The sequence below is a fragment of the Lepisosteus oculatus genome, chromosome 28 (assembly GCF_040954835.1).
Source record: "Lepisosteus oculatus isolate fLepOcu1 chromosome 28, fLepOcu1.hap2, whole genome shotgun sequence".
Lineage (NCBI taxonomy): Eukaryota > Metazoa > Chordata > Actinopteri > Semionotiformes > Lepisosteidae > Lepisosteus > Lepisosteus oculatus.
The window spans coordinates 1,817,410-1,844,235 of NC_090723.1; the positions used below are offsets into that span (position 1 = coordinate 1,817,410).

The 26,826-nt window shown below is 42.4% G+C and overlaps 1 protein-coding gene across 1 annotated transcript; it reads right to left on the reverse strand.

Annotated features, from left to right (window-relative positions):
- Positions 1-1,017: 1,017 nt before the first annotated feature.
- On the reverse strand, positions 1,018-26,826 carry limd2 (LIM domain containing 2). The gene is made up of 4 exons (XM_015361975.2): positions 26,534-26,826; positions 2,412-2,456; positions 1,757-1,893; positions 1,018-1,387 (listed from the first exon to the last, which is right to left on the reverse strand). The coding sequence occupies exons 1-4, from the start codon at positions 26,534-26,536 to the stop codon at positions 1,228-1,230; spliced, it is 345 nt and encodes a 114-aa protein (XP_015217461.1). The 5' UTR covers positions 26,537-26,826; the 3' UTR covers positions 1,018-1,227.

Below are 26,826 nucleotides of genomic sequence, written 5' to 3' on the forward strand. Positions count from 1 at the left end.
ATTCTTGCATGCCATCCTGTTTTCCTGAATCAAAAATGTAGTAATTTGCTCAAGTCCCAGAGTACATTCAGTACATAGCTCAGGTTCACTAAATTCCTGACAGAACATGAGAAAACAATCCTGTATTAAAAGGTACGGAGTTGTGTGCTGTCCTTACTGATCGCAGCAAATAGAACCACTCATTTGCGGAACACAAACAAAAATGTCAGTTTTCCACAGATGACATACATAGAATACCCTGTGATTTTACGGTGCACTAAAAAGCATTTAGTATACACCGTGTATCCTTAAGAGGGGTGGTCACTCTCATTCCAGAAATTCAGTTCTATGTGGAATCATTAAAGGCATATGAGTAAAGGCCTAGCTACTTGTAATACATTGGAATCTACAAGTTAAACAAATACTAAGTGAATATCAGTCACGGCTGCTCTTCCTGAGAGCCAGGGTTACAGCCACTATCTTCGACTACACCTAAACCTGTGGGTTTTTCTATGTTAAATACAAAATGTCTGAGGACTTTATCCAAACTGTACTTTTCTTAGTCAAGGTCCACAGGGATCAATATTTATGCATATGATACTTTTGCCTTAATGGAGAAGTTATTTTGTAAAACAATGTTTTGTTTGAAAACATTAAAAAGGGTTCATCACTGCTTGATGTATTTAGAAGATTTTTTTATGAAGCATAAAATCAAGCATGTAAAATAACTTTAAACAACTTTTAAGGTTTGTTATTAGGGCCTGGACAGTACCTCAGAAGACAAAATTTTAAACTCAGTGCAATCACTAAAGTGGAATACAGTACATTGTGTTGAGAGAGAATTCTAAAAACTAAAACTGTAATGGGAAAGCCTTATGATCCTGAAAATCTAAAATACTACATTTACAGCAAAATAAAGAAGCCAGGTGGCTCAAGCTTTACCCTGTGTGCTTTTGAGGATGCAAGAATTTCAGCACTTCCTGTCAGTAAACAGAAGGTGAAAGGTCACTTCCTGTTTCTAGGGCTAGCTGATCTCACATTCATTATGTGGAATGCTGGTTGTGGGATACCTGGGCTGGATATACAAATTTAAAATAAAGATATGCCATTTCTAAAAAGCTTTTTCTTTTAAAAAAGAGATACAATTTGAAAGGGGAGCAGTGGGAGAAGATGGCAGTTTAAGGGCTGAGTCTCTGTGGTGCACAGCAGGGGGGTAGGGTAGGGGGCGCTGTGGGGCCGAGGCGGAGGTTACGCGGTCTTGGTGAGCTTCTCCGGTTCTTTGGAAGCCCACAACTCCTTGTGCTGCCGTCGTCCGAAGCCCTCGTCGTAGTTTCCTTTGCTCTTGAAGAGCTGCTGGAAGTGTGGCTTGCAGTAGAATTCGCCTTCGAGGGCTGCGTAGGAGCCCAGGCTGTGGAAGGGATCAGAAAACACACAGGTCAGGAGATTACAGATGACACATCAGACTCCACCCTCCTCTGATGATTTCAGATTTCTCACCCGTGGTAAGACATGCTGGTAGGTTAGATAGTTTCTGGGAAAAGTAGCCCTAGTGTGAGTGTGAGTGTGAGTGTGAGCGTGTCTGTCTGACCAGCCATGGACTGGCGTCCTGTGCAGGCTGTACCCCGTCTGTGCCTGGTCCTTGCTGGAACAGACTCCAGCTTCCCAGCGGCCCTGGCCTGGACGAAGCAGTCCGACGCTGGGCGAGCGTACAGAAATCAGAAAGAGGCTTTAAGTGAGCAGTTTGGTGGAGTGCCGTGCCAGCAGGGGGCAATCTTACCTCAGCTTAGTGTTGCAGTGCTTACAGCAGAAGCAGGACGTGTGGAAGATGAACTTGTCTGCCACCAGCCGCTCCATGGGGTAGACAGTCTTCTCACAGGACGCACAAACCTCCTTCTGGGTCTTCAGGCTGAAAGACTGCGACACGCACCTCGGCTGTCAGTGTGAGCAGCTCGCATCACATTCCCATCTCCTTAACCTTTCATCCGCGAGCAAGCCCTTCTGGGACAGAGGCTGTAATTCTGTCCATCACTGTACAGACCTGCGTAATGTCAGCAGCTGTATCACCCCACAACTTACAACTCAAGATCAGCAGACTTGAGCCTGGCCAGTATCTTGGTGGGAGACTCTAGGGAAAGCTAAGGTTGCTGCTGGAAGAGGTGTTAGTGTGACCAGTAGGGGGCACTCATCCCTGAAGTCTATGAGTGTACTAATGTACTATAGCTGCCGTCACATAATCCAGGTGGGGTTGCACACTGGTGGGGGTGGAGGGGATCTCCATTACCTGTAAAGTGCTTTGAATGGAGTGTCCAGAAAAGTGCTATATAAGCTTAAAGACTTATTAATCATTATTAATGCCTGTTTGTTAGTGTCTGGAAACCATCATGTTCTCCAAGCCAGCATGCTACCCTGCTTTTTACAAAACAAAGGCTTACCTTAGAGCGCTGAACAGGTTTGTCTTCAGAGCCTGTTTTGTTGTCCTACAAGAAAGAGAAATCAGAGACCAGATTTGCTTGTTAGTTTTGTTCCTTAATTAAAAATGTTATGTTTTGTAAAGCTCCCATTTCTTGTTCCTAGGGTTACCTTACAATAAGTAAATTTTTTATATATTTTGACTTATCAGTACAATAACCATGCAAGACTGAAGTTTCAAAATCCGCTTTGTTTCATAATGAGCATTTATCAGCACTGTCCTCAGGTCTGGAGCAAAATGAAAATCAGACTGTAACCTAAGGATTCGCTTGCTGTTTGCCCTACAAAGGCAGCATTATCTCACAGTGACTCTTAATTAGTTTTTGTTCCTCTTCTGTTTCATGCCCTGCACTCCTCCTTTTCACATCAACAAACCATTCTCAGACTGGGTGATTTCCTGCAAACTTCAAACCCAGCTGTAAATGCCAAATGAAGAAGTGACAGCAGACCAGCCAGTTCTGCCAGGCTAACAGTTTGTGTGAAGTTCCTGTAAAGCAGAAGGTAGGACATGGGGCACTGTCTGTGCTCAGAAGGCCATCCTCAAAAATAAATGTGTCAATCATTCTTCTCTCTTTTCTTATTCCCACACCCTATCAGAGCAGCTTATCTGGTCAGTGTCTGTGGTGTTCAGTATATTGAGAAGACAAGACACCCCCTTTCATGGGACAGGAGAAAGACGGGGTACCCACTTGCACAACTTGGCGTACTGCAGCAGTCAGGGTACAATTCCTGTTCTGGGATACCCGCCTGGAAGTCCAGAGTCTTAACCAGAAGGGTTAATGATATTTTATTTAATCTTAATTTCCAATAACATTAAGTGAATGAGGAGTGGCTGCAGGCCTCAGCAATGCTGCCTCGTAGCACTGGGGCCCTAGGCTCAATTCCCAGGGTGCTGTCTGTGTGGAGTTTGTATGTTCTCCCCACGTGCGTGTGGGTTTGACTCTGTGTGCAGGGTGTATCCCGCCTTGCACCTGTTGCTTGTTGGGATAGGTTTCGGCTCCCCCGCGAGCTTGTATTGAAAGAAGCAGTTCTAAAATATCTGGATGGATGAAGTGAATGGAGCACACTGATTTGGCCAATTAGTGTTTCAGTCCGCTGTGGTAAACCCTCTGGCTAACAAATACAGCGGGCTGACTAGAACATTGAAGACTAAATTACAGGATCTTTCTCAAAGGACACAACAGCAGTGTCCACACTGAAGACCCAAGACTCGCTACCTACAGGTCACGCAGTTTAACCACTGCTCCTCACTGTCTTCCAGGTGGTGCCAGGCTGTCGTTTCTCCCAAACCAGATGTTAGAGAATTCTTCATCAAACACTTCAGGGTCTCTCTCTACAGTCTTCAGTCCTGACAATATGCCTGTGGCGATCCGAACCACAGCATACCCCTGTCCTGTGCTGGTTGGCACAAGCCATATGTCATCCTGGTGGGATCCCCATGCATCTCTGTTCTCTGCTCCCTCTTGGGTTCTGCCTGCTGCCTGGTCCATCTGGCTGTTGCCCTCTCACTGCCCTTCAGCGGCATGAGCCTGTAGGCCTCTGCAGAATGCTCATCAGGTGTCTAGGAATGCTGTCAGCGGAGTATGAGTTCAGCCTCCTCCAGGACTGCTGCACATGAGCGGTTTTATTGAACAGATTTTAAAAAATTTTCCCCTTTCCGCTCCTAATTTGGAATCCAGTGATGTTTTTTTTTGCCATCTGCTGTGCAGAGCACCTGACATTATCTGATGAACCACAAATGCATACATGCCCCCTTCCTCTAAAATGACTCATTTCTGCACTGCAAAATGGAAGGGCGACCCACTTAAGTCAACAAGGTGCGGATTCAGTTCATTAGCTCAAGAGCCGAGCTGAAATGAACACCTGCAGATACACCAGTCCTCCAAGACCACGACTAGACAAGCCCCGCTCTAAAAGTAAATCTCTTTTTCATCCAAAAAAGTACCTTACCCACGAAGTTCAGACAGTTAGCAAACAGGAAGCATCCAGAATTATTCCCTGCGAGACTTCGAGAGATACAGACATATTAAGCTCATTATTTACTATAATATAATAGTGAGTATTATGCTCACTAATTACCATCACTAATAATCTAGTGTGCCTCTGGACTACGGGAAGAAACCCACATAAACCCAGGGAGAACATACAACTTCCACACAGACAGCACCCCAAGAGTCGAACCCGGGGCCCCAGTGTTGCAAACCAGCAATGCAGACCACTGTGCTGCCCCAGGTACAGACATTTCAGATTCAAATGAGTCTGGACGCTAGAAACAAAGGGGATTGGGTTGGGATCTATTGCAGAGGTTTCAAGGAAAAGCAGCAGACAGCACAAGAATGAGGATGTGGACTGCAAGGCACTACTTCATGCAGGCAGCACTGGGTGTGTCTCATATTAACTGCAAGTCATAGTGGACATTCGGAGATTGGCTACCAAAGAGGTTTTTAAAACAATAAGATTAACTTCCTGCAGTTCCACTGTCATTGTGCTTCACCTGTGGCTGCGAGTTTGCATTTGTAGCTTTTTTTTTCTTGTTGCACTGCCTCCGCATGAGAGAGATCCATACATAACAGGTTTGCCTCAATATGCCTCAATGCATAACATGTTTAGCCATCCATATCAGCTCTTGCTGCAGGCTTTCGGAACAGTGTTGTCTGTACAGAAATCCACACAGACATATTGTCTCAGTACACATTCTGCTATGATAATACCAATATTTTCTTGCATATGAAACTCCAAAACAGGTCACTGAGGTGGAACATTTTCACTACAGACAGAAATGGCGATCTTGACAACATCCGCCACCTCGCAGGCCTCGGCCGCGTTTCCATAGCAACGCACACCAACCTGACACAAGCTCGCCTGCAGACAGAAAACATACTCTTGAGTTTCTGCTCCAAGTGCAATAAATGAGAAGCCAACAAATTAAAACTTACAACACCAATATTGTACCTGCAAGCTGCAGTTGTGATTACCACCGAGATGGACAGAGCTACTATTAAGAGCTATTCTCCAATGCTTTTCATAAGCAGCAAAATGACTAAACTACACGCCTGATCATTCTCACCACTTTAAACCGTCGTAAATGTAAAATTACAAAGGAGTTCCTTAATAATAAAAGTAAAAGATCTCCAACATTAGCTGAGCAGAAAACATCTTAAGAACATGAATTTTCAAACCATTATTTTAGGGTTCAGACAAATTCAGCTGAATCTTTCTTTTTCTTGTGTTTTAAACTGATGAAGGGAAGTCATTCCAAGGAGTATATAAAGTATATAGCCCAATGCACAGGTAGCAGACGGCATGCGAGACAGCCGAGACGGTGAACTCCGCCTTCCTTTTCCAAAATCTTCGTTACTTTATTGGAGCCACCCAGACCAAGTTCCTTTTACGTCAGAACACACGGTTCACATGTCCTGTTCTCGCTCTGCGGGTTTAACATCCTGTTTTTTTATTGTAACCAAAGAGCTGCTACTCTAGACACGTTTTTCTTACTGAACGCAAACAGCTAAACGGTTGTAAACAGCTTGGATCTGTTACCTGCGGTTGGAAATAGCAACATCTCACTTAAGAAAATAAGAATGGTTTTGAATGAAAGGAGAGGAGTGCCATCTGGCCCATTATAGTGTATGCTGCTTAATAATCCACATATCTTCCAGTCATTTCTTGAAGAGCCCAAGGTATTGGCTTAAAAACACATGACTGGGTAGCTTGTTCCACACTCCCACAACTCTTTGGGTAAAGAACCGTCTCCGGGTTTCAATTTTCAATGCACTTATGTATTTGCTCTCCAGCCATCTGGTTCGTGTTTTACACTGGGTTGATTTTGTCAGCGCCTTTGAGGATTCTGAACAGTTGAATCAGGTCCCCTGTTCTCTTTGGAATCTACTGATTCCAAAGCAGTAATATCATTTTTGAAACACTATGACCAAAATTGTACATGATATTCCAAATGAGCCTTCACTCCTATATTTGATCATTTGCACATACCATCCCTTGATTTGAATTTCAAACATTTGACTGTATAGCTCAACATTTTGTTTGCCTTTTTTATTGCTTACTCACATTGTGATCCTAGTCTATCACAGGGCACACACACTCACAGCAGGGCCAAGTTTCCCAGAGCCTAATTAACCTCCCAGCATGTCTGGAAACCAGAGCACCCGGAGGAAACCCACACAACCACTGGGAGAACAGACGAACTCCTCCATGCAGTTGAACCCAGGACCCAGTGCCGCAAGACAGCAATGCTCACTCCTGCACCACCATGCCACCAACCTGCTGTATCACAAAACCTTTCAATAAATCCTTATATGGTTCCACGCTGCCTGAATGCACACTGCAGGCTGGGTTTTCACGCTTGCTCAGGCATTCAGACGAGAGCTAATTTCTTTGAATTATCATTGCAACAAAGTGTTCATTGTAGGATCCCATTTATCCAACTTCCTTTCCAGACCAGCAAACCTAGCTAGCTACTGCAATGAAGCTCACAGTGCACAGGGACGTGCATTAAAACAGCACATAATAGAAGACACAGACCCAGCGTTTAATCTTCAATAGGATTAAAAAATGGAAAAACCTGTTTGCACACAGAAAGCCATGTATGGTACTGGCACTACAATACAAAGAATGCAAAATTAGTATTTTGGGGTGTGAGTTGCTCCCAAAAACTCAATTAATCAAACTGTTCCTTCTATACAACTGATGGCAAGCAATAATGATGAGTCATCCCATAAATAATTTTCAATGGACAGGCTAGTATGCCTGCAAATTAATTATGCAAATAAGAACAAAGAATCACTGCCTTCTTAAAATAAATTCCTCTCAAAATCAGGAATTGGCTACGTGTCACACAGCGCTGCACATCCAAGCCTTTGATATAAATATCTGCAGGACCATCTGCCCATGTCTGTGCCTACTCCTGTCTCCATCAGCAGTGCTGAAACAACACAGAGTGTGTAATACGATATGGCACAAGTTACAAAAAATGAAATCACGGGAAAGCTAAGTGGAAGTTTCCTCTGAAATCAAGTGTTTTGTCAGAGCAGTTCAAGATTACAGCAGGAAGCACCAATAGTAACTAATTGTTAGAAACAGCACTGCAACTTAATTGTTTTTTTAAATCACCAGAAAGAAATCTCTCTCACAATCATGTTAAATACTTGAGAAAAATCATATGACAGCACAAATCATGTCTCACAGCATTATTTATTTTGGTCTTCTTTTTCAGAAGCACCTGAAAGTGAGTTTTTAGGGCAAAATGTTCTATACAATACAAGGAACTCTAAACAAGGAATTGATATTACAACAGACCTAGAGAAACAAATATACATGCACTATATTTCCCAATATTTTTATTACTTCATACAGTATATTCTCATTTTCTCTCTTTTTCTGTTTAGAATAATTTATTTTAATACTTCCAAAAACTGGCTCAGATGGGAGAAAAGACTTTATCAGTGATGCATAACCTTCAGACAACAGTTACCAGCTCTCTTTTAAAAATAATTCCATTATTACAAATTTCACATTAATATACCACACTGTACATATTATATTTTCTTATTAACTTATTAGTTTGTGTAAATTGGGGTGGACAAAACCTTTTACTAAAGCATCAAAACACATGTTTCTTGTTTTCAACTTATTGATCCCAGAATCTCATTAAGCCATTTCCTGAGGGAAGGTGCCAAACTAGATTTAAGCACATGGCTCAGCAGACTGCCCGAGACACTGCACGTCTCTCTGTGTGAAACGAGTCTTCAATTTTCACTCCTAAATAAACTTGATCCATTGTCCTTCAGTCCTTGTTTCAGAGCTTCAACATTTAGATCAACTGGAAAAACTGTACCTTGGGCGATTTGCTCTCCCAGTATTAGCCCGTTCAAGGTCAATTTGAAAGATTGCATTTTTATTCCTAAACGTACAGTACACTTTAAAATAGAGTTTTAAGGGAGCCATAAATCAACCTTTTTACATTCATTAATTTTAGAGACTGCCTTCTGAAAAACATTTTCTAGAATCAAACATGCAAGCTTATGAATTGACATTGCAAAGAAAGGCAGATTACAAATGTATTAATGCAGGGAATTTATAGGGTCTTCCCAGAGAAAACTGCACTGTGGAAATCCATACAGACCAGTGGGTCACATGTCCCAGCACAAGTAACCAAAGCACAACGTTCACAGCATCGCACATCTCATCTCCACTGCAAAGTCCTGCACCCTTGCCAGGACAGGCTGCAATCTAGATACTGCTGGGACCCATACGGAAATTGTTATAGCTGGGCAGATAAAAGAACGTTTACACTAGTCAGCAATTAGGGCAAACTGACAGAAAAAATGGTTTTCCATCTGCAGTGGGAGGCATCATAGAAAATACTTCAATGTAAACTAGACAGGGTTTACAGACACTATTCTGTTCTTATTATAGACTTAACGGCCCTCTGGGTCAGGTTAACCAGATAACGAGCAGCACTTTCACGTTCAGAGTTTTATTTCCCATCCTGAGTTAAGGAATCTTTTAACACCCCTTCAATAAAAGTACCCCCCAGTAAACGCAAAATCAATTTAATGGCAATTACATTTTATTAACCTTTTAAAACATTCTACTGAATTTTAAAATCGGCAGTAATCATATTGGTCTGACACATATGTATGGAGACAAGATTTTTACCCAGAAGTCCCCCCCTGAATATCCCTGTTCTTGTCTTTGAAGCATCAGCTTCATTGATCAGCTCAAGAGGCAGCTGAATAACTTGCTGTGAATTACGTACTGTAGTAGGAGTTTATTTTTTAAATCTATTAACACCTTTGATTCAAGGGTTTCTGTAACCCTTTTCAGTTCTTCTGGCACAAGACTTGAAAACACTTTACAATTCACAAGTTGTTAAATGCTCTGAACTCCTCCACTCAAAAATGTGAGAAAACTTTTCAGGCGGTAAACCATTTCCTTCAATTTTGAGCACTCAAGGCTTGCCACTGACACGAAAGTGCACACCATGATAATACGGAATAAAATTAGGAAATGCAACCTAATCAAGACCAAAAGAACAAATATTTTTTGTATCAGAACCAAAAAAATCTAGAGAATAGAAAACACTTCCCATTTTCAGAACCTGCTGCTATGCTAAACATTTTTTAATTAAAAATAAAACCGCAAGCCTGGTATACTTGTTTTCCATTACAAAAGAACTAGCTAGTGTGGCCTATCAAAGACACGTCAAAGATATCAGTGCTGGTTACAGGGTTTTTTAAAACAACAGCAGATAAATGGCAAATATTAAATACGTTTTATAAAACACCACTTTCATGAAAAAACACCACTGCCTGACAAAAGTCTAATGTAATATGCTTTAGCAAAGGCTTAATTCACTGTGCATTATTTCTGTTCAGGGGCAGCTTTGAAACTCCAGTTTTCACAATCGAAGCAGCCTTGCTCAGGTTGTGAAATGCTGTGTGGTTGCCTGCTGCCTCAGTAATGCAGCACAGTGAAACACAAAGTCACAGCCAGCAGTTACACAACAACCAGCCTCCGAGTTCCTGAAACCGACACACACACCCTGCCTTGAGAGATGCTGCAGAAGGGAGCTCATCCTTCTCTCACTGGCTGTCTCATTGCCTTATAAGTACATCCCTCAGGTTGTGAGAGCTCATCATTGAGGAGGCTGGCAGTTGTGATAACGCATTCGACTTCCTCTGTGGAAGACCCTGTGCCAGCTCACAGGAAACGAGGCTCTATCCGAGTCGCACAAGAGGCACAAACGTAATAAAAGTCACTGATAAGCAAAAACTGCGCAAGTAAGGACGCGCACAGCAACAGTACCGCAAAGCACTCTGGGGAAAACGGACCTGTGGAAATGTGCTGCTGTCTGCAGTTTACTTGTTTCTTTCTAAAATTGTAAATGCAAATTGTAATAGGTCCCTTCTTCAAAACTTCCACACCTTCCGTCTCATGCTGAGGGACAACTGTTTTGACCCCATTCATGATAATAAAATACAGATTTATTTCCTAAATACAAACAGATTAGCAGAATAAAGTTCTTTGGTGTGAAATATGAAAACCTGAATTAGTAGAAAAAAGTTAAAATGTGGAAAATATCTTCCAATTTCAAATAAAGGATAAACCCGTTGGATGAGTTTGCATTACAAACCTGAGAACTGGATAATATGCACAACCCTGCTGATTCTAGAAGTTTGCATTTGAATGATATGCAGTTTTGGAGAGTCAGAGAGTTCACAGTGGGGTTGAACACAGACTGTGTGATCAGGATTGCCACCCATGAGCCAGTGAGAGATGAGCCGCTCCACCGGCCAACAGGATTCTGCCTTAGGCTCGCAGCATGGCAGATGAGGGCTTGCTTTAACACAATGTGTATACTGTCCTTCCCCTCAGTGCTTCAGCTGTGAGTAGACTTGACTCCACAGTGGCTTCTGGGAAAATTGGCCCTGGTGCGAGTGCATACGTGCCTGTGTTTGTGCTTATCTGCCCTAAGCTGGACTGGTATCCCATCCTGGCTGTATCCCGCCTTGTGCCCTTTGCTTGCCAGGAAAGGCTCCGGCTCTCCTGTGACCCTGAATTGGATGAAGTGGTTAGGAAACGGAGGGGTGCTTAACAAGCATTAAACTGCATAAGAATCAGTACAAAGGTTACAATGAGGGAGGTCATTCTGCTCATCTGGTTGCTCGTACCCAATTGATCCAGGAGTCTCTGACATTTCTCAAAAGGCAGGGTATCGGCTTTAGCAACATGGTTGGGCAGCTTGTTCCACACCCCCACAACCCTTCGTGTAAATGAGTGCCTCCTGTTCTGTTTCCAATGCACTTCTGCTTAGTTTCCCTTTGTGGTCTGTGGTTCATGTTGCAGCCGATTCAGAAAAATGCTTGACTTTGCCAATGCAAATTATTTTGAATATTGGACAGAATTAGAAAATGTTTAACACTGGGATTTCTCAGGCAGACAGAAGGCACTATCGTCAGGGAAGCAATCCTTAGGCAGTTAAAAGGTTGCCATGAGCAAGGGTACAAAGGCCATGTTCTTCACCTGCCTGCGGCTCTCCAGACAGCGTTTTCAACGAGACTAATCAACCAGCTGCAACGTCACTGCCAGGGAGCTAACGATGGCACAATTGAAAAGAGCACATGGCAGCGAGATTCACTCCTTATTCACTTCAGGCTTCTCTGAGCTGGCATTTTCTGTAGCGTAAGTAAAGAGCAAGTGAAAAGCATCTGGAATACAGGCTTTCACAGACTGTTAAGTAATCAAATAAAAGCTACAAACCTGATCTCTGGATTCTTTCCAAATTACTACCAGCCAGACAAGATGACCATCTCCAGGGCCCCAACACTAAACTGCTCGCTCTCTCTACAGTGCAAAAAAGGGCTCCAGTTTCCTTTTTGTAACAGCATTTAACAAATCACGTGGCTCATTTTTAATAGAAAGGGGTGTCGTGTGAACAGACACTTTTCTAACCCCATTATGGAATGAAGTCCGGGGAATCCATCCTTTAAAAAGACTTTATTAAGTCGAAACAAAGTTTAAATTTTACCATAATGCTTTTAAACTTATCTGTTCGTGATTTGTGGATTTGAACTGTCCTATACGCAGAAACGAGCTTGGCACTTTTCAAATGACACGCCCCACCACATGGTAGCCATCTGATTTCCTTCTTATCCCAACACTCTTGTACAGGATGAGTTTTTACACTGAAACTCACTTTGAAAGGAATATTTAAATTGAGCACCTCTAAAGTGATATTGTTAAATTCCGCATGTGAGCCCTACTATCTGATATCCACTGAGCTTATAAAAGATTATCCTACAATCAGTTCTTCTTTTAATCATTCGAGGGCTGGCTACTGGCCTCATTATAATCAGCTCTTTTGTTGGAGATAGGAGAGCACAGTATTTTCAAGTTCCCCCTGATTTGCACAGACTCTTGGGTGCATATAGGTTATGCTGATTTCATGTTCACATGATCTGTTGATCAAATGATTTGCTTATGTTACACTGAGACAGTGCTCCGAGAGACCGTTTGAGGCCAGCTGCCCTGCCTCTTTGTCCAGTCATCAACACATCAAGTCCATTCCACTCTCTCCAGCCAAGAGAAACTCCAGCAGACTGGTCTCTAATCCCATTCCCAAAACCAATCCTCTCAGCTCTTCCTGGAGGCAGTGAATCGGAAATGGGAAGGGTGGGAGAGGAGGAGGTTAAATACAAGACCAAAGACCACAACCAGACAGCACTTAAAAACAAAGCAGACGCCATGCGAGACAGTGGGAGGCATTGCTCTGAATAATGCATTTGTTCAGCTGTTCTTGAGCTACCAGGATATCAGGGACAGGAGTTTAGCTGGTATCTTCCAGTCAAAGTTGCCTGACCTGCAACAATTAAGTGACTCCCTTAAGCAGATTTTGAGGAAACAGAAGCAAACTAGCTTCCCAGGATGTATTAATTGCTAATGACAATCTGTTCCCTCCTTATTATATTTTTCATACATCAGTTGCATTATCTCATAAAGTATTTAATATATTTTCAGCTACCCTGCAAACATTGTAAAGCAACTATAGCTTCCTGCCATGTCAATAACAACATTCATTTTCATCGATCATGACATTGGGTTGGATTGCAGTCCCTTGAGGTTAACCAGATGCAACTTGAAAGAGGTTTCTGAACATCTGGATCTCTAAACAAGATTCAAAGCCGTTAAGATATCAGTTAACATATTAGAAATTCTTTAAAACAAGGAACAACACAGCACATCGTGCTGAATTGCTTCATTTTTAGCCGCACCCCATTTTCACAATCAATGGGAAAAGTGACCTAAAATACTATGAACCAAATATTTTCAGATCATTTTTAAACCCAGTTTCTCAAAGCTGACGTATGCAGCATTAGTACAGCAAGACAGCATACGCTATATGAATGAATTGGCATTGATGGTATTAAGGAGATTAAATGGGTCACTTAGTTACTAGCAACCAAGCCAGCCAGATGGATCAAATGGACTGGTCTCTTTTGGAACTGCTCTTAATTTCTAACTTCCCACAGAGGCAGGGTCACATCCACAGACAAATACAATTGCAAATCATCTACCCCTCCTCTCGGGTATGTCTTATTGTAGGAAGCCTGCAGCAGACATGTAGTAGTCCTTTTTAGATTCACCTCTTTCTGGTCTTGCCAAACTGACTCAGATCCGTTCTAAATCGCAGAATGTTTAGCTTGATCCCTTTCAGCCAACATGTTAAATAAAGTGCATCTGTGATCACCAGTTAATCTACCTGACATGCATGGAGAGATGCCGCTAAAGTCACGTCTGCCGTCATCAAAGTGGAATGGAAAAAAAAAGGAGGAGACTTTAAAATAACAGAATTAAGCACTGGGAATCATTTTTTGCAATTAATTTTTTAGAGGGTTTTCTTATTATAGACAGTTTCGGATGCGTTTGAAAAACATTCAGAAGTTCGTTCAAAGTAGCATCCGCTGCACCTCCCCGGCCACTAGTGACTGCTGTCCTAGAAAGACAAGACTCCAACTTCGAGCCTCCAAGCAGTATCAAGTACAGGCAGGTTAAAGGAACAGCACCCCTTCAGTCTGAGGGAGGAGACAGGGCAAGGATGTGCAGAATCCCTCAATCTAATGACTGGCCCAGAAAATGAGATAATCAGAAGGGACCTTTCAAATGTCAGCCAGATTCGATTCCGAGATTGTCGTGTGAAAGGAAGTATGGTGGTACAGTGGTCAGCATTGTTGCCTCACAGTGCAGAGGGCCCACGTTTATTTTCTGGGGTGCTTTCTCCTTGTTCATGTTCTGCCCATGTTCTCATGGTTTTCCATGGGTGCTCCAGTCTCCTCTCACGGTCCAAAGACATACTGGCAGGTTAACTGGCTTCTGGGAAAATTGGTCCTGGTGTGTGTGTGTGTGTGTGTGTGTGTGTGTGTGTGTGTGTGTGCCCTGTTGAGTTACGTGCATCCAGAGAAGCAGTAATGGCCACCTGTCTTTGTAACTCCTGCCTTACATCTTTCTATCCACAAACACGAACAGCAACTGTTAACATGCATGTCAATAACGAAGGAACAATAGGGCACAGGGAAAAACAATGAACTAGCACTTTGGAATAATGGCCATGTCAGATTCTACATGGCTATTTCCAATGCAATTTAAAAGCACAATAAAGCCTAATATATTCCCTTCATCAGTCAGGGCCAGAGTTAATTAATCTTTTCACAGTCTGTCACAGGGATCTTTGATTAATAGTGCATGTGCATTAGGCTTATTAGAACTTATAAGCTAGTCACAGCAAACGCATAGTGCACAATGACAGGGATAATGAAGACAAATAGCCGCTCCATCTGTTAAGGGCTTTTAAATACAGCCAGCTAGGGCTTTGTATTGATACCATATTAGCGTTATAGATAGGGCTCTACTTCAGTAGTGAATTCACAGATTTCACAGAGCTAAGTACCAGATTGCCTGTGAAGACAGTGTCTAAAATAAATCCGTCTGCACCTTTCAATCTATTCAAAATGCAATTCCTAGTCCCCTCCTTACTCTTCCTGATTTCCATGAAGTGAGCCCCACAGGGAACCAGTGAGGCTGAAGGGGTAGAAGCTTCTATAGGTGGCGGTGATGACCAAGAAACCAGATTGAATGGAGTCCCATTGTGCGGAGGACTGTGTGAAGCGGTTTCTAGCACTGGTATCTCTAACACTGGTCCTGCAGAGCCCTGGTCCAGTCAGTCATAGGGCACCTGTTTCTAAAGATCAGCAACACCTGTCAGCTTTTAATGAACCTAGCAAGTCATCTGCTCAGTTCAGAGAATCCCTCAAGGAGACCTAGATGCCTAGATTAAAGGTGATTAGGGACGGAGAAGCTAGTTCTAGCAGAACCGTTAACGTATTCTATTCGGCACAAAGTTACAAACAAGAGGAGGAGGCCATTTGGTAGCTACTAACTGATCCAAGTACAGTATCTTATTCAGCCATCTCTTGAAAGACCAGGATATCAGCTTCAACAACACAGCTGGGCAGCTAGTTCCTCTCTCCCACCACCCTTTAAATGAAAAGGGGCCTCCTGTTTCTGCTTCGTGATTCATTCTGCAGAAGTCTACTGGGCGTGTCAATATCTTTTCCTATTAAGTCACATATTCAGTATCAGTTCATACGTTCTTATTCGCGGTGTATGGGCATGGGGAGGTGATTTATACAGTATATAAAAAGTATTATTATTACAGATTTTTTTACTTTTATTTACACATTGTAACATAATTTGTAAGTGAAAAATAATACAAAGCTACAGTATAACTAAGTTTTCACTACATTTATCCAACTCATTTGTCTTGATGTTCATTTGTAATTACTCTTCAGAATGTTTTCACTGTATGTGGACTCTCTACAGGCACTGTATATACCCTTGCATATACTGTAGAACCATAGCATTCGGTTTGCCCTTTTAGTTGCTTACCCACACTGTCTAGAAGATGTAAATGTCTTGTCAACAGACACTTAAGTCTTTTCATAAGTAGCCTCTTCTGGCTCAGCTTTTTCCATTTTCTATTTATAGTTTATACTTTTACTACCTGTATGCAAAACCTGATCTTATCTACAGTAAACATCATCTGCCAGGTGTCTTCCTGAAGTTCATCTTCATAAATGTCAGGCAAACACCTGCCAAAACATTTTATCGTGATAAAAACGGCCACTTATCTAAATCTTTCTGAATTATTTCCTGCTTCTGTAGTGTTTTCTGCTCTTCCTAATTTTGGCATCATCTGCAAATTTGATTAGTTTCCCAAAGATACTGGAATCTAGATCACTGTGTGCCGTGGTTGTAGTACAGACTCTGCAGTACTTGACTGATTATATCACCCCAACTGGGGTATTCTGCACTTATATGTACCTCTATTTTTCATTTAATAACCAATACTCAATCCAGACTCTCATGTTTCCCTAAATGCCTAATGTCCACAGTCTTATGAATTAAGAATTTATGAAGAATGTCACCAAAAGCCTTCTGAACATATAAGGACACCATGATACACACTATGTGAAGCCATGTTGCTTGTTCAAAGAACTTCAACAAATTGGTTTGGCAAGACCTACTGTAGGATTAATCCCTAGGACAATATGTCCTTATAGAGGTGATCTTCTAGTTTAGATCCTGTACTTTTTTCCCCATTAGCCTACATGTAAGAGAAGTTAGAATTACTTGGGTCAGTTTCCTAACCCTTTTTATGGACTGCATTAGCCATTCTCCAGCCCTTGAGTACTGCCCTCGTCTTCAGCGACTGTGGGAAGACTGGCATCAGTGGCTTTTGAATAACATCTACGTTTTTCATTGAGTAGATTACAAGCTTACAGCACCAGGTGAGCTCGGTTGGTCACCCATCAAAGTACTAGCCAGGCCTGAACCTGCCCACCTTATGGTACGGCCCAGAGCTAACCCTAACCCTCGAGTAATCTGTAAGCAAAAGTGTGCTGCAGGAGCTTCAGTCCCACAGTGATAAAAACATGACAGTGTTCAAGTTTGAAAAGAGCAAAAGAAAATGGCACAGCCAGATGAAGAGGAAAAACTTACTGTAGCTAGTGGATCAGCACACCCCTTTCACTTCAGCCAAACAGGATAAAAGAAATTGTGCCAGACACTTGTAGACACCCTGTATGTTAACCAACTGCACCAGGATTATATGCCAGAAACTGCTGTGCATATTTAGCCTCTGAAATCTGCACTGGCAGAAAGCAACTTTTGCCCAATCTTATACAATTAAACATCCAATGTACAGGACATCTGGGAAGGCAATGCTGACCTATGTGTTTTTCCAGGTTTCTCAGCTGTGGCACAAGGTATCATGCAGGCTGCTGTAACTTACAGTAGGTTTTAGGTTTCAACAGCTCTCATTGTTTAATTCTAAACTGATTTCTGCTGTGCTGAGCTCCTTCGCCTATATCACTTAACAAAATCAGAAAGCAACTGCAATATGTGCGAGTTTAGCCGGGACCTCTCCATGAAAGTGCTTATTTTCTCTGTGAGTTATGACGTCAGCCATACTGTATGTTCAACTGGGGAGCTGGTGTCCTTCCAATCCAAGAGTCTTGACTCCTGGGTTGTGGACTCGGACTCTGAATTCACTCTGATCAGAGGGCATTTTGTCCACTGCTCTGTCTTTCTCTCGCCTGCTTCCATCAATGCCAGTTCTGATCCGATTCACCGATTCTCCTGCCCTGTGCCACCCTTTCTTCTCCCCTGGACAACCACGGTTCTGCCAGCTACAGTACAAAATCCCCAACCATCTTCCGGGACATACTTTGAAAGTTGCCTATTCAGACAGCGCAAAACATCTCAAATCTCTCACCGTCTTCCAGTTTAGAAACTGCTACCCCCCCACACCACTTTGCGACAGCAATACTTCTCCCAGCTCCCCAGAAGAAGGCCAGCTTGCAGAGCAAAATAAACAGAAAAACACTGCAGGTGTGTCGTTGGCATCTATCCCTTGCTGAAAGTGAAGTTGAGGATCAAACAGGTGATTCTATCCTAACCAGAAAGAAGCAAAAAGGACAAACATATTAGTGCTTGTTCATTAACTACATTAAACCATCTTCAAGCTCTCAGATGTTCCACAAAATAAGCAACATTTATATAGTTACATGAAGTGCTAAGTTAGAAAATTAAATTGATCTAGACTAAAGGATTCGTAAAACCTTTGGGAAAGTTTACCTACTGTACTTAATAACGATAAACAAATATACATGGTCAACTCATGGTTTAACTCTTTTAAATGGTCAGCGTTCAGTCTTGCATGATGTAAAAATGATACCAAAACATCACATTTTAATTTAATTATACATTATTTATCATTTATAAGGAAACGGGTACAAACCATATCATATGTAAAAGTTAATAGCACCTCCATACGTCAGAATCAACCTTGTTAATAAAATCCAAATCAGAATTATCGCTGTTCTAAAATTATGTTGCCAACGTCCAACATGGGGCAGCATGGTGGCACAGTGGTTGGCATTGGCATGCCAGGTAAAAATATATTCTACACGGCCAAATCAGGCATCTAAAAATGTCCATGTCAGAAAAAGAAGCAAAGCTATTAACTGAACAGGGTCTTTCACGTGCAGTTTTAAATTGCAAGTCACAGCACTTTCAGTTACCAACTATGGCTCCTATCTCATCACACTAATGCCCATCAGAGCTGTGGTGATTTGTGTGCATTGATTTCTAACAGTTCTGATTGCATGTGAAGGTGTCACATACGGTTATTCACTTGAAACTGTGATCTTTCATCCAGCTACTGTGACACACTTACTCATCTTATTACTGTATTTCCTGAGTGGATCTTGGTGTTGGGACTATAGCAAATGAAAGACAGAGTGTTTGATCGGCACCATCTCAAAATGCTTCTGTAGCGTTGTGCTTGTATGCACTGCACACAGTTTTCACTTCTGAACTAGTATTTCTGGATAGCAGATATTTTTAAAAAGTGACGTATAACCTACACTTTGCATGTGATGTTGAACAGATAAGAAACAACTGCGTTATGCTTTTTGCAACCCAGTTAAATGGAGCACAAGCACCTTTATAACTATTTTGTGCCATTTCTAGCACAAAATTCTACAGATTCTTCAATTGCCAGCTGGAGGTTGGGAGTAAATAAAACTTGTGCATGAAAATGATAATGATGAATAATTTCTAGAGTAACCAGAAGTTTGGATCAATCTTCTATGAAATGGAAGTCCTACTGTATTTCTTGCATAACAGTGACCAGTGTTAACACTGCTGAATGGATCTCTGTCTTGTGGTCTGATGGGTGATCTTGCTAGCCACTTTGACCATTTCTTCACAGAAACACACAGGATGTTCGAAGCCTCCCTCGTGCCGTTTCACACAGCCCGTCTCTCTTGAGTTTTCACGTGTATGCAATAAAGACAAGTGCTACGTGCCTGAACACACAGTAAAAAACCTGAACCACAGAGATTTGCTAATGCTGGTTGAGTACTGACCAAATTTAAAAAGTGTGAACATATTTCTCCTGTGCTGAAAAACCTGCACTGGCCACCAGTCTCTCTACAGGACTGGGTTTGAAATTCTCTTGTAGACCCACCAGGCACTGCACGGTCTATCTCCTGTGCACCTTGAAGACTCACTGCCCCCAACATGCCAGTCTGCTTTCTTTGTTCCGCTGGCTCTAGGCTCCTCACTGAGAGGACAGAGACTTTTCAGAGGTAGTCTCTTGTCTTGGGATCCATTTCCTGATCATGTCAATAACACACCTGATGTTTTGAAATCTCACCTCAAAACCTGCTGGTTTTCAATGTCCTTCAATTCTTAACCTTATTCTTTCTTTGGATTACATATTCATATATTTTTTGTATTTTCTTCTGCTTAGTATATATTTATACATATAATGCATGTAAAGTGTCTTGAGAATGCTCTGTAAGTAACAGGGGTAAGTCTGATATGGATTTGATTGAATGCAAGTCTCACTATTTCACAAGCAAAAATAATCCCACTAGTTACTGAGAGATCACAAAACTGAACGGAAAGTTCTGTACTTAACCTGAGACTCCTTTAAACAAAGGATGGCGGGAGTTTTGTGTGGCTTCTATGCTGTTTATGATACTTTGAGCACTTCAGAAGTTAGCTTGTTACCCGAATTCGAGGTCAAATGCATGACACCATCAAAATCCCCAGCGTCACTGCTCTGACCTGCAGTGTCAGCATCCCTGCACAAGGAGTAGACTGACATTCAAAGGGACAGAACAGGCCAGAGGCACATGCAATGCCTGGCATTTCAACACCTCTCCGAAATGGAAAGTGTTTCTGTAATCCTTCACAGACATCTTAAGAAATCCTAGAACTCACTAATTTAAAGAACTGGCCATCCATGGAAATAACCAATTTAGAAAACACTTCATCATTACTGATTGCACATTTGTCTCAATAAAATGCAAACTAAGTGCATGTATAACTTATACTTTAATTAAAGGCACAGATGGCATATAATTACTTAGTATATAATGTGGGAAGTGCTGTACATATAAATATAACAACGTTAACTGAATAACCACTTGATCTTTGATAGGCTATCTGGTTTGCAATCTTCTGTATATTAAGACTGAATAATTCAAATGTAGCAGGAGAAAATAAGCTTATTCACTTTTGGAGTTGGACATTTTTATGCAGTGTCAAAAGAACAACAGCCCAACACCTGCAATATTGATCTGCTCAGGGAAGAGCTGATTACTACAACAGCAGCCTGGGCAACCGGATAAAACCATCCATCCATTTTCTAACCACTTCTTCCGATTCAGGGTCAAGGGTGAGCTGGAGCCTATCCCAGCAAGCAATGGGTGCAAGGCAGGGATGGGATGCCAGTCCAACACAGGGCACACACAGACACACACTCACACCAGGGCCAATTTTCCCAGAAGCCAGCTGACCTACCAGTATATCTTTGGACTGTGAGAGGAAACCGAATAACAGTGAACGTACAAACACCACACAAGATAGCACCCCAAGTCAGCACAGAGGCCCAGCTCTGCGAGGTAACAAAGCTAAACCACCAGTCTGGGTTAAAACATCAACATTCTGGCAGAATAAGGAAGCATCAAGAGGCTTTCACTATGATTTTTACAGCTCAAGTGACCGTGTGAATCTCTTACAGATCATCTTTTATACACCTTTTAATCACTAATGAGCTTTGTATTGTTAATCAATTCCTTTTTCAACTCAGTTTCACCATTACAACCCCTATACGAAGGGGATGAGAATCTAAGTAGACACAACTCTTAACATGCCCATGAGTCAGATCCACTAATCATTCGACATGCTATGAACTCAATTTAGACAACGCAAGTCAGACGGACTCGTCTTCAAGACGTCATTAACACATGAAAAGGGGATGGAGCACGTACAGTATATAATTGTGGATCTGTGCATGGTCTTTTATTAACTGCATAGCTATAATTGATTGTTTTTATGTTTTGCACCTGATCAAATTCCTTGTAACATACTTGGCAGATAGACATGGATGTTGCATGAGAATCAGAATCACTCTATGGCATCCAGACTGTCAATACACTCGAGCTTAAAACATTTTTTAAAGGTAAAACTTGCATTCCTGCAGGTTCTATCAATGAAGCACAAAAGCAATAAAAATAGATAAGGGACTGGTAATGATGTACCACAAGGCAGCATGCAGGCTTGTGTTAAAACGGAACGATGGGACACACCTTGTCCTCTCTCCGACATGATCACCCACAACTGCACGCTGTGCTACAATACAAACATGGCGGCTGTACATACACATAATTGTGTGTAAGTTTTCATTAAACTCCACACAGAAGATAAACACAATTAGCCTTTGCCTTGCGTGCTGAGACGTGAAATGATTCAGCCTGCTAAGCTGTAATTCAAACTCATGCAAATAAAATTTGTTTGGCAATTTATCCATCAGGAAACTAAAGAAACATTAAGCCAGGAATTGTTTTGAATGTTAACTTCCCAGAAATCACAGGTTGAACTCCATTTTCCTGTGGTGATTATAACTATACCTAAGGAGTGTTGTACACATACTATGAAAGTACACGTGCTGTAGTACTTTCATCTCATGGGCATATGAAAGAAGTAAAAAATGACATAGACCCCATCACAGTCTGATTATAGATGCAGATATAAATTTTACACAATAAACCAAGTTTGTCTTTTCTTTCTCTGAAGGCTGTGCAAGGGTTTATACTAGGAGCATCAATCTTGGTTCTTGGATAAATTCAATGCCTTCTAAGTTTTCCAACCATTCAAGATCTTTACTTACTGTAATCTAATTATTTAATAAAACTAAATAAAATACACCTTTCTCCTCTGGCCAAAAAATGAAATCTGGGATGCTGTACCCTTTCAAATTGTGATGTCACTTCACTGTACTTAGTCCTGAGTAAAGGAATGAAGTGGACATGAGACCTGGCACTAAGGTGACTGATCTTTATGGATCTTTCTGTACAGAACTTGAACTGCATCCTTACGCAAGAATACACCAGTCCAGCAGAAAGGCCTCTGGTTCAGTAAAGCAGCACTTCTGCTATGCAGAAATCAGGGCTGAGCAGAGCTGTGAGACTGCAGAGAAATCTACTTGCATTCCAGAGGGAAGAGCTCCTTGGTGTCCTCTGCTGTCTACTTTACCGTACATGACAGCACCTACTCTCTTCAAAAGCATAAGCAGAGCCACGCTTGCCCCGAGCTATGGATTTCTACAGATATAGTACTCCAAAGCTGGTTGTGCAAGAACTCCTGAATGATTACACAACAGCACTTAGGGCTACTTTCCTTGACCACTGTATTGATTTGCAGATGTTAAGCTACTGTGTGGCCCTTCTTTAAATTCAAGGAAGTGCAAAATCATATAACCATGTAATCCCTAGAAGTTAAAATCCTGATGTGAAACACAGAAGAGGTGCAGAATATGGGATAAGGTGTTTTTTGTCCAATTGCCCAGTGGCTTCTAGGCTCTGAATAACCTGAGATGGATATTTTCAAGAAACTGCATGAAGTGGTTGCTGCTTTTTATTCTCTCTAAAGTACTGCTTTTATCTTGTAAACAAAACACTGGTGGTTTAGTATCAACAGCCCTGCTCTAGTCAATTCATTGCTTATGAGCTGTGGGTCTCTGGTTGTACCATACTTTGCTGTTCTTTGCTGCCATTGCTGGTGAACTATTTCAGCAAATAGATCATATGAAATATTTCACAGCCCACTGCAAAACACCTGCATGCCTTTCGGAGCTCTGGAAAGAGCACTTACTGGCTTTGATTTTCCATGTACTTGGTGATATAGTGGTCAGCACTGCTGCCTCACAGCTCTGGGGCCCTGGGTTCAGTTCAATACCTGGGAGTCTGTGTGGAGTCCACATGTTTCCCCTGTTCATGTGAGGCTCTTCTGAGAGCTCCTGTTTCCTCCCACAGTCCAAAGACATGCTGGCAGGTTAAATGGCTTCAGGGAAAACTGGCCCTGGTGTGAGTGTGTTTGTGTGTGTCCCATGTGTTGGACTGGTGTTGCACCCACTGCATGGTGAGATAAGCTCCAGCTCCCCAGCACCCCCAGAATTGGATTAAGCAGTTGGAAAATTGAATTACTCCCTATAAACAATAAAAATGAGAAGTCACTCATTATCCTCTGAGTTTAGGGTTCAATCCTAGAGATCACAAAGAATATATTCTTCTCAAAGACTGATCTCTGCTTCTTCTTGTCAGGATACCTCCTGATCAGCTGTGAAAATATTGACATAAGCATACAGACAAAAACAATTACACTGGCAGCAACCTAAGGAAAGTGCAGAAAGTTAACTCAGCCCTGTGAAAGAGCACATATGGGTTTAGGAATGAGTAACCGGTTTCATGTCTGAGCACCAGGTTTGAAATGCAAATAAGATTAAACCCACAGATCAAGATAAGTTTGAAAGCAACTCATCTGCTTTGTTGTTACTGGCTTTTGTGTTTTAAACTAATAAAACACATGAGTTCAAAGGTACTTTATAGGGACACAAAAACAAATTAAAGCTGTAATTATCACCCCCAATGCGGCTGATAGTCTCGCTGAAAAAGTATCAATCCTGCATTAGTCTCAGCACCAGTCCTGGCTTCCTGTGCAGTGGGATTTCTGAAGCCTTGCATCGCCGAGCGCCACATCCGCAAGGCTCACAGATCTCGCGTGTACTGCAAGTACAGAGCTCTTTCAACCAAAAGCCTGCCTGACTCATTGCATCGCAAGCTTGTTGAAGACAATCAGGGCTTCAAGGTTCATACAATTACAAAGCCAAACTGAGACAGGCAGGGACAGGGCAGCAAGAGAGCCCATAGGTTTTTGCTTAAACCAAAGTGCCCAACAGGAATTTCTAAAATGCAAATGCATAAAAAAGTAGTTTTTAGGGTGGAGGGCTGGTAGTTAGGGGTATAAGACTGTTTTATCCTTTGTCCAGTGCAGAAATCACAGTCATGTACCAAATGTTTGTAAAAAAAAATCTCACCCTGACCATCTGTTTCCTAGGTGAACCTGCAGTGTATAACTGTCCCACTTGGGGGATTGTGGAGGTGCTGTATTCTTACTCTGTTTAATGCCCTAAAATCTGGGATAATCTCAAGATCTATAAGCCACTTACTGCAAGTTTGCGAAGGACTTTACCCTAGCCTTCTTTTGTTTTTTTTTGGTTTAAAATTTGTGTAGAGACCTTCTGAGTCGAGACAAGCTGAATCGTGCCAAGACACAACCCACATTTTTGTGGAATATCTGATGAGATAAGCAGATATCAGCACCATTCCAAGCTGCTTCTTACATGTGCACAGCGGAGCCATTCCCTCTTCTAATTCCTGCTGCACAGTTTCTCGGACTGTATACATCTGAAACAATTCAGAACAGACCACGTTCAGAGGTCAGCTCCTCAGAAACCACAACACCCCTGTGCATCATCCAGGTGGGGCTGCACATTGGTGGTGGTGGAGGGGATCCCCCATCACCTGTAAAGCGCTTTGAGTGGAGTGTCCAGAAAAGCTGTATATATAAGTGTAAGCAATTATTATTACCATAAATATTGACATATCTGTTAAACGTCTAAAACACAGAGCTCAGAAGGCTGATATGGTTGTACAGAGAAGGCCCTGAACTGCTGTAAAGTGCATTTAAAGTTTCGTATCTGTTAAAAAGACAAGCTTAACCAGAACTGTCGTTTAAACTTATTTCATGTTTAACTTTCAAAGAAACCAGCCTCGCTTCAAGAAAAAAAAAAGCCAGGGGCTAAAAAAAATTAGAAACAGATCTAAAGTCCTTTTAGGAGCATGAACACTGGTAAGTAGAAGCAGATTTTCCATTTCAACGATTTTCCTCTTAACCCTTTATTTTGCACCACCAAATCAAGACTGAAGACAGCCTACTGTGTTGTTAGAAGTGCTGTCGCTTGTTTTAAGCCGCCACGCGGAAGTGACAGCTCGTTTCAAGCGCCGACAAACCACAACCACTCACGCAAAACTGGCTCTGGAGTTGAAACCGTGTCAGGCATGCAGAGAAAAAGATAAGTTTACGTTATTACACAGGAGCTTTCACACTGGTAGGATGCCTGTGCTGATGCGCACACGACAGGAGTAGCGTTTTGAAAGGGAATGCAGGTGAGGCACCAATCCGATTAGTCACGAACCGTTTGAATACACTCTGATGAACAAGTTATATAAACTTTAACAGAGAAAGCGTTATCATTGCATATGTGGGGAAATATATATTTTTAAAGTAATAAGCACCAAACACGTTTTCAGAATCCGTATTTGAGAGTAGAACTGGCAGACAGCGGAGCGCACGACCCTGCCACACTGACAGCCCCTTTCCAATCTGCGTGTGTCCCGATTTCAAGCCCCTCTTGGAGGGGGAACCACAGTAATTTGCCGTGCAAGGTTTACGTAAGAATGGAAAAATACCGAGGACATTTTATGCGAACCGCTCTCTCTCCGCCTCACAGCCAGGGTTTCTCGGACGCGCTGAAGGCTACCTCCGTGTACCCCCTCGATGAAACACCTGGGCGGCCGTGCTGGTGATGCTGGAGCGCAGACACTGCACCGGGTATCCACACTGCCCGCCACTGGTTCCCACAGGACAGAGCAGATTAGCACACCTCACACTCCCCATTAACCTCGCACCCGGGTTAATCCCTCACCCCCAGCAACCCCAGCGGAACATTTCAGCACGACCCCACCGCGTTCAGCCAGGGAACAGACATACAGTACAGTGCGTCTGCGCTCGGCTTCCACTCCCCGAAAATACATTCTTTTCACGGTAAAAAAACAAAAAAACAAAACGGGGCTACAGTTCTAATGAAGACGGCTTTTTATTTCTGAGCCATCAGGATCCGGAAATTCTCTGAACAAAACGCGAATGCATGAGGGAACGCTTTGTACACCTTTGAGAAAACCTGTAATACAATGCATTTGGATCCCAAAGCAATGCGTGCGCATCACCCAGCCTTCAAAAAAAAAAAGGAGAGAGGGACGGAGGGAGAGAGGAGGTATGGCCGAGCATAACCACCGAATGGAGCGGAGTCGCTTACCATCTGCGTGTTCTTGTCACGGCGCGAAGGCAAAGACAATATTTCTCGTTTTCAAGATGCTGCACTCGGCGCGTTTATCATTCGCTTTTTCCGCAGACGCCTGTTCTCGCGGCTGCCCTCTCTTCGCGACTGCTGCCCGGCTTCCTGCGCTCCCCTGTTTGAGAGTGGTTTTGAGCAGCAGGATGTTGTCTGCAATTGGCCGACAGCACTCCCCCCCTCCGCACCCGAATCTGCACGCTCAGTTCTCCTTTTGTGCGCGAAGGGCTGTACAACAATGAAGGAGCCTCGGCGTA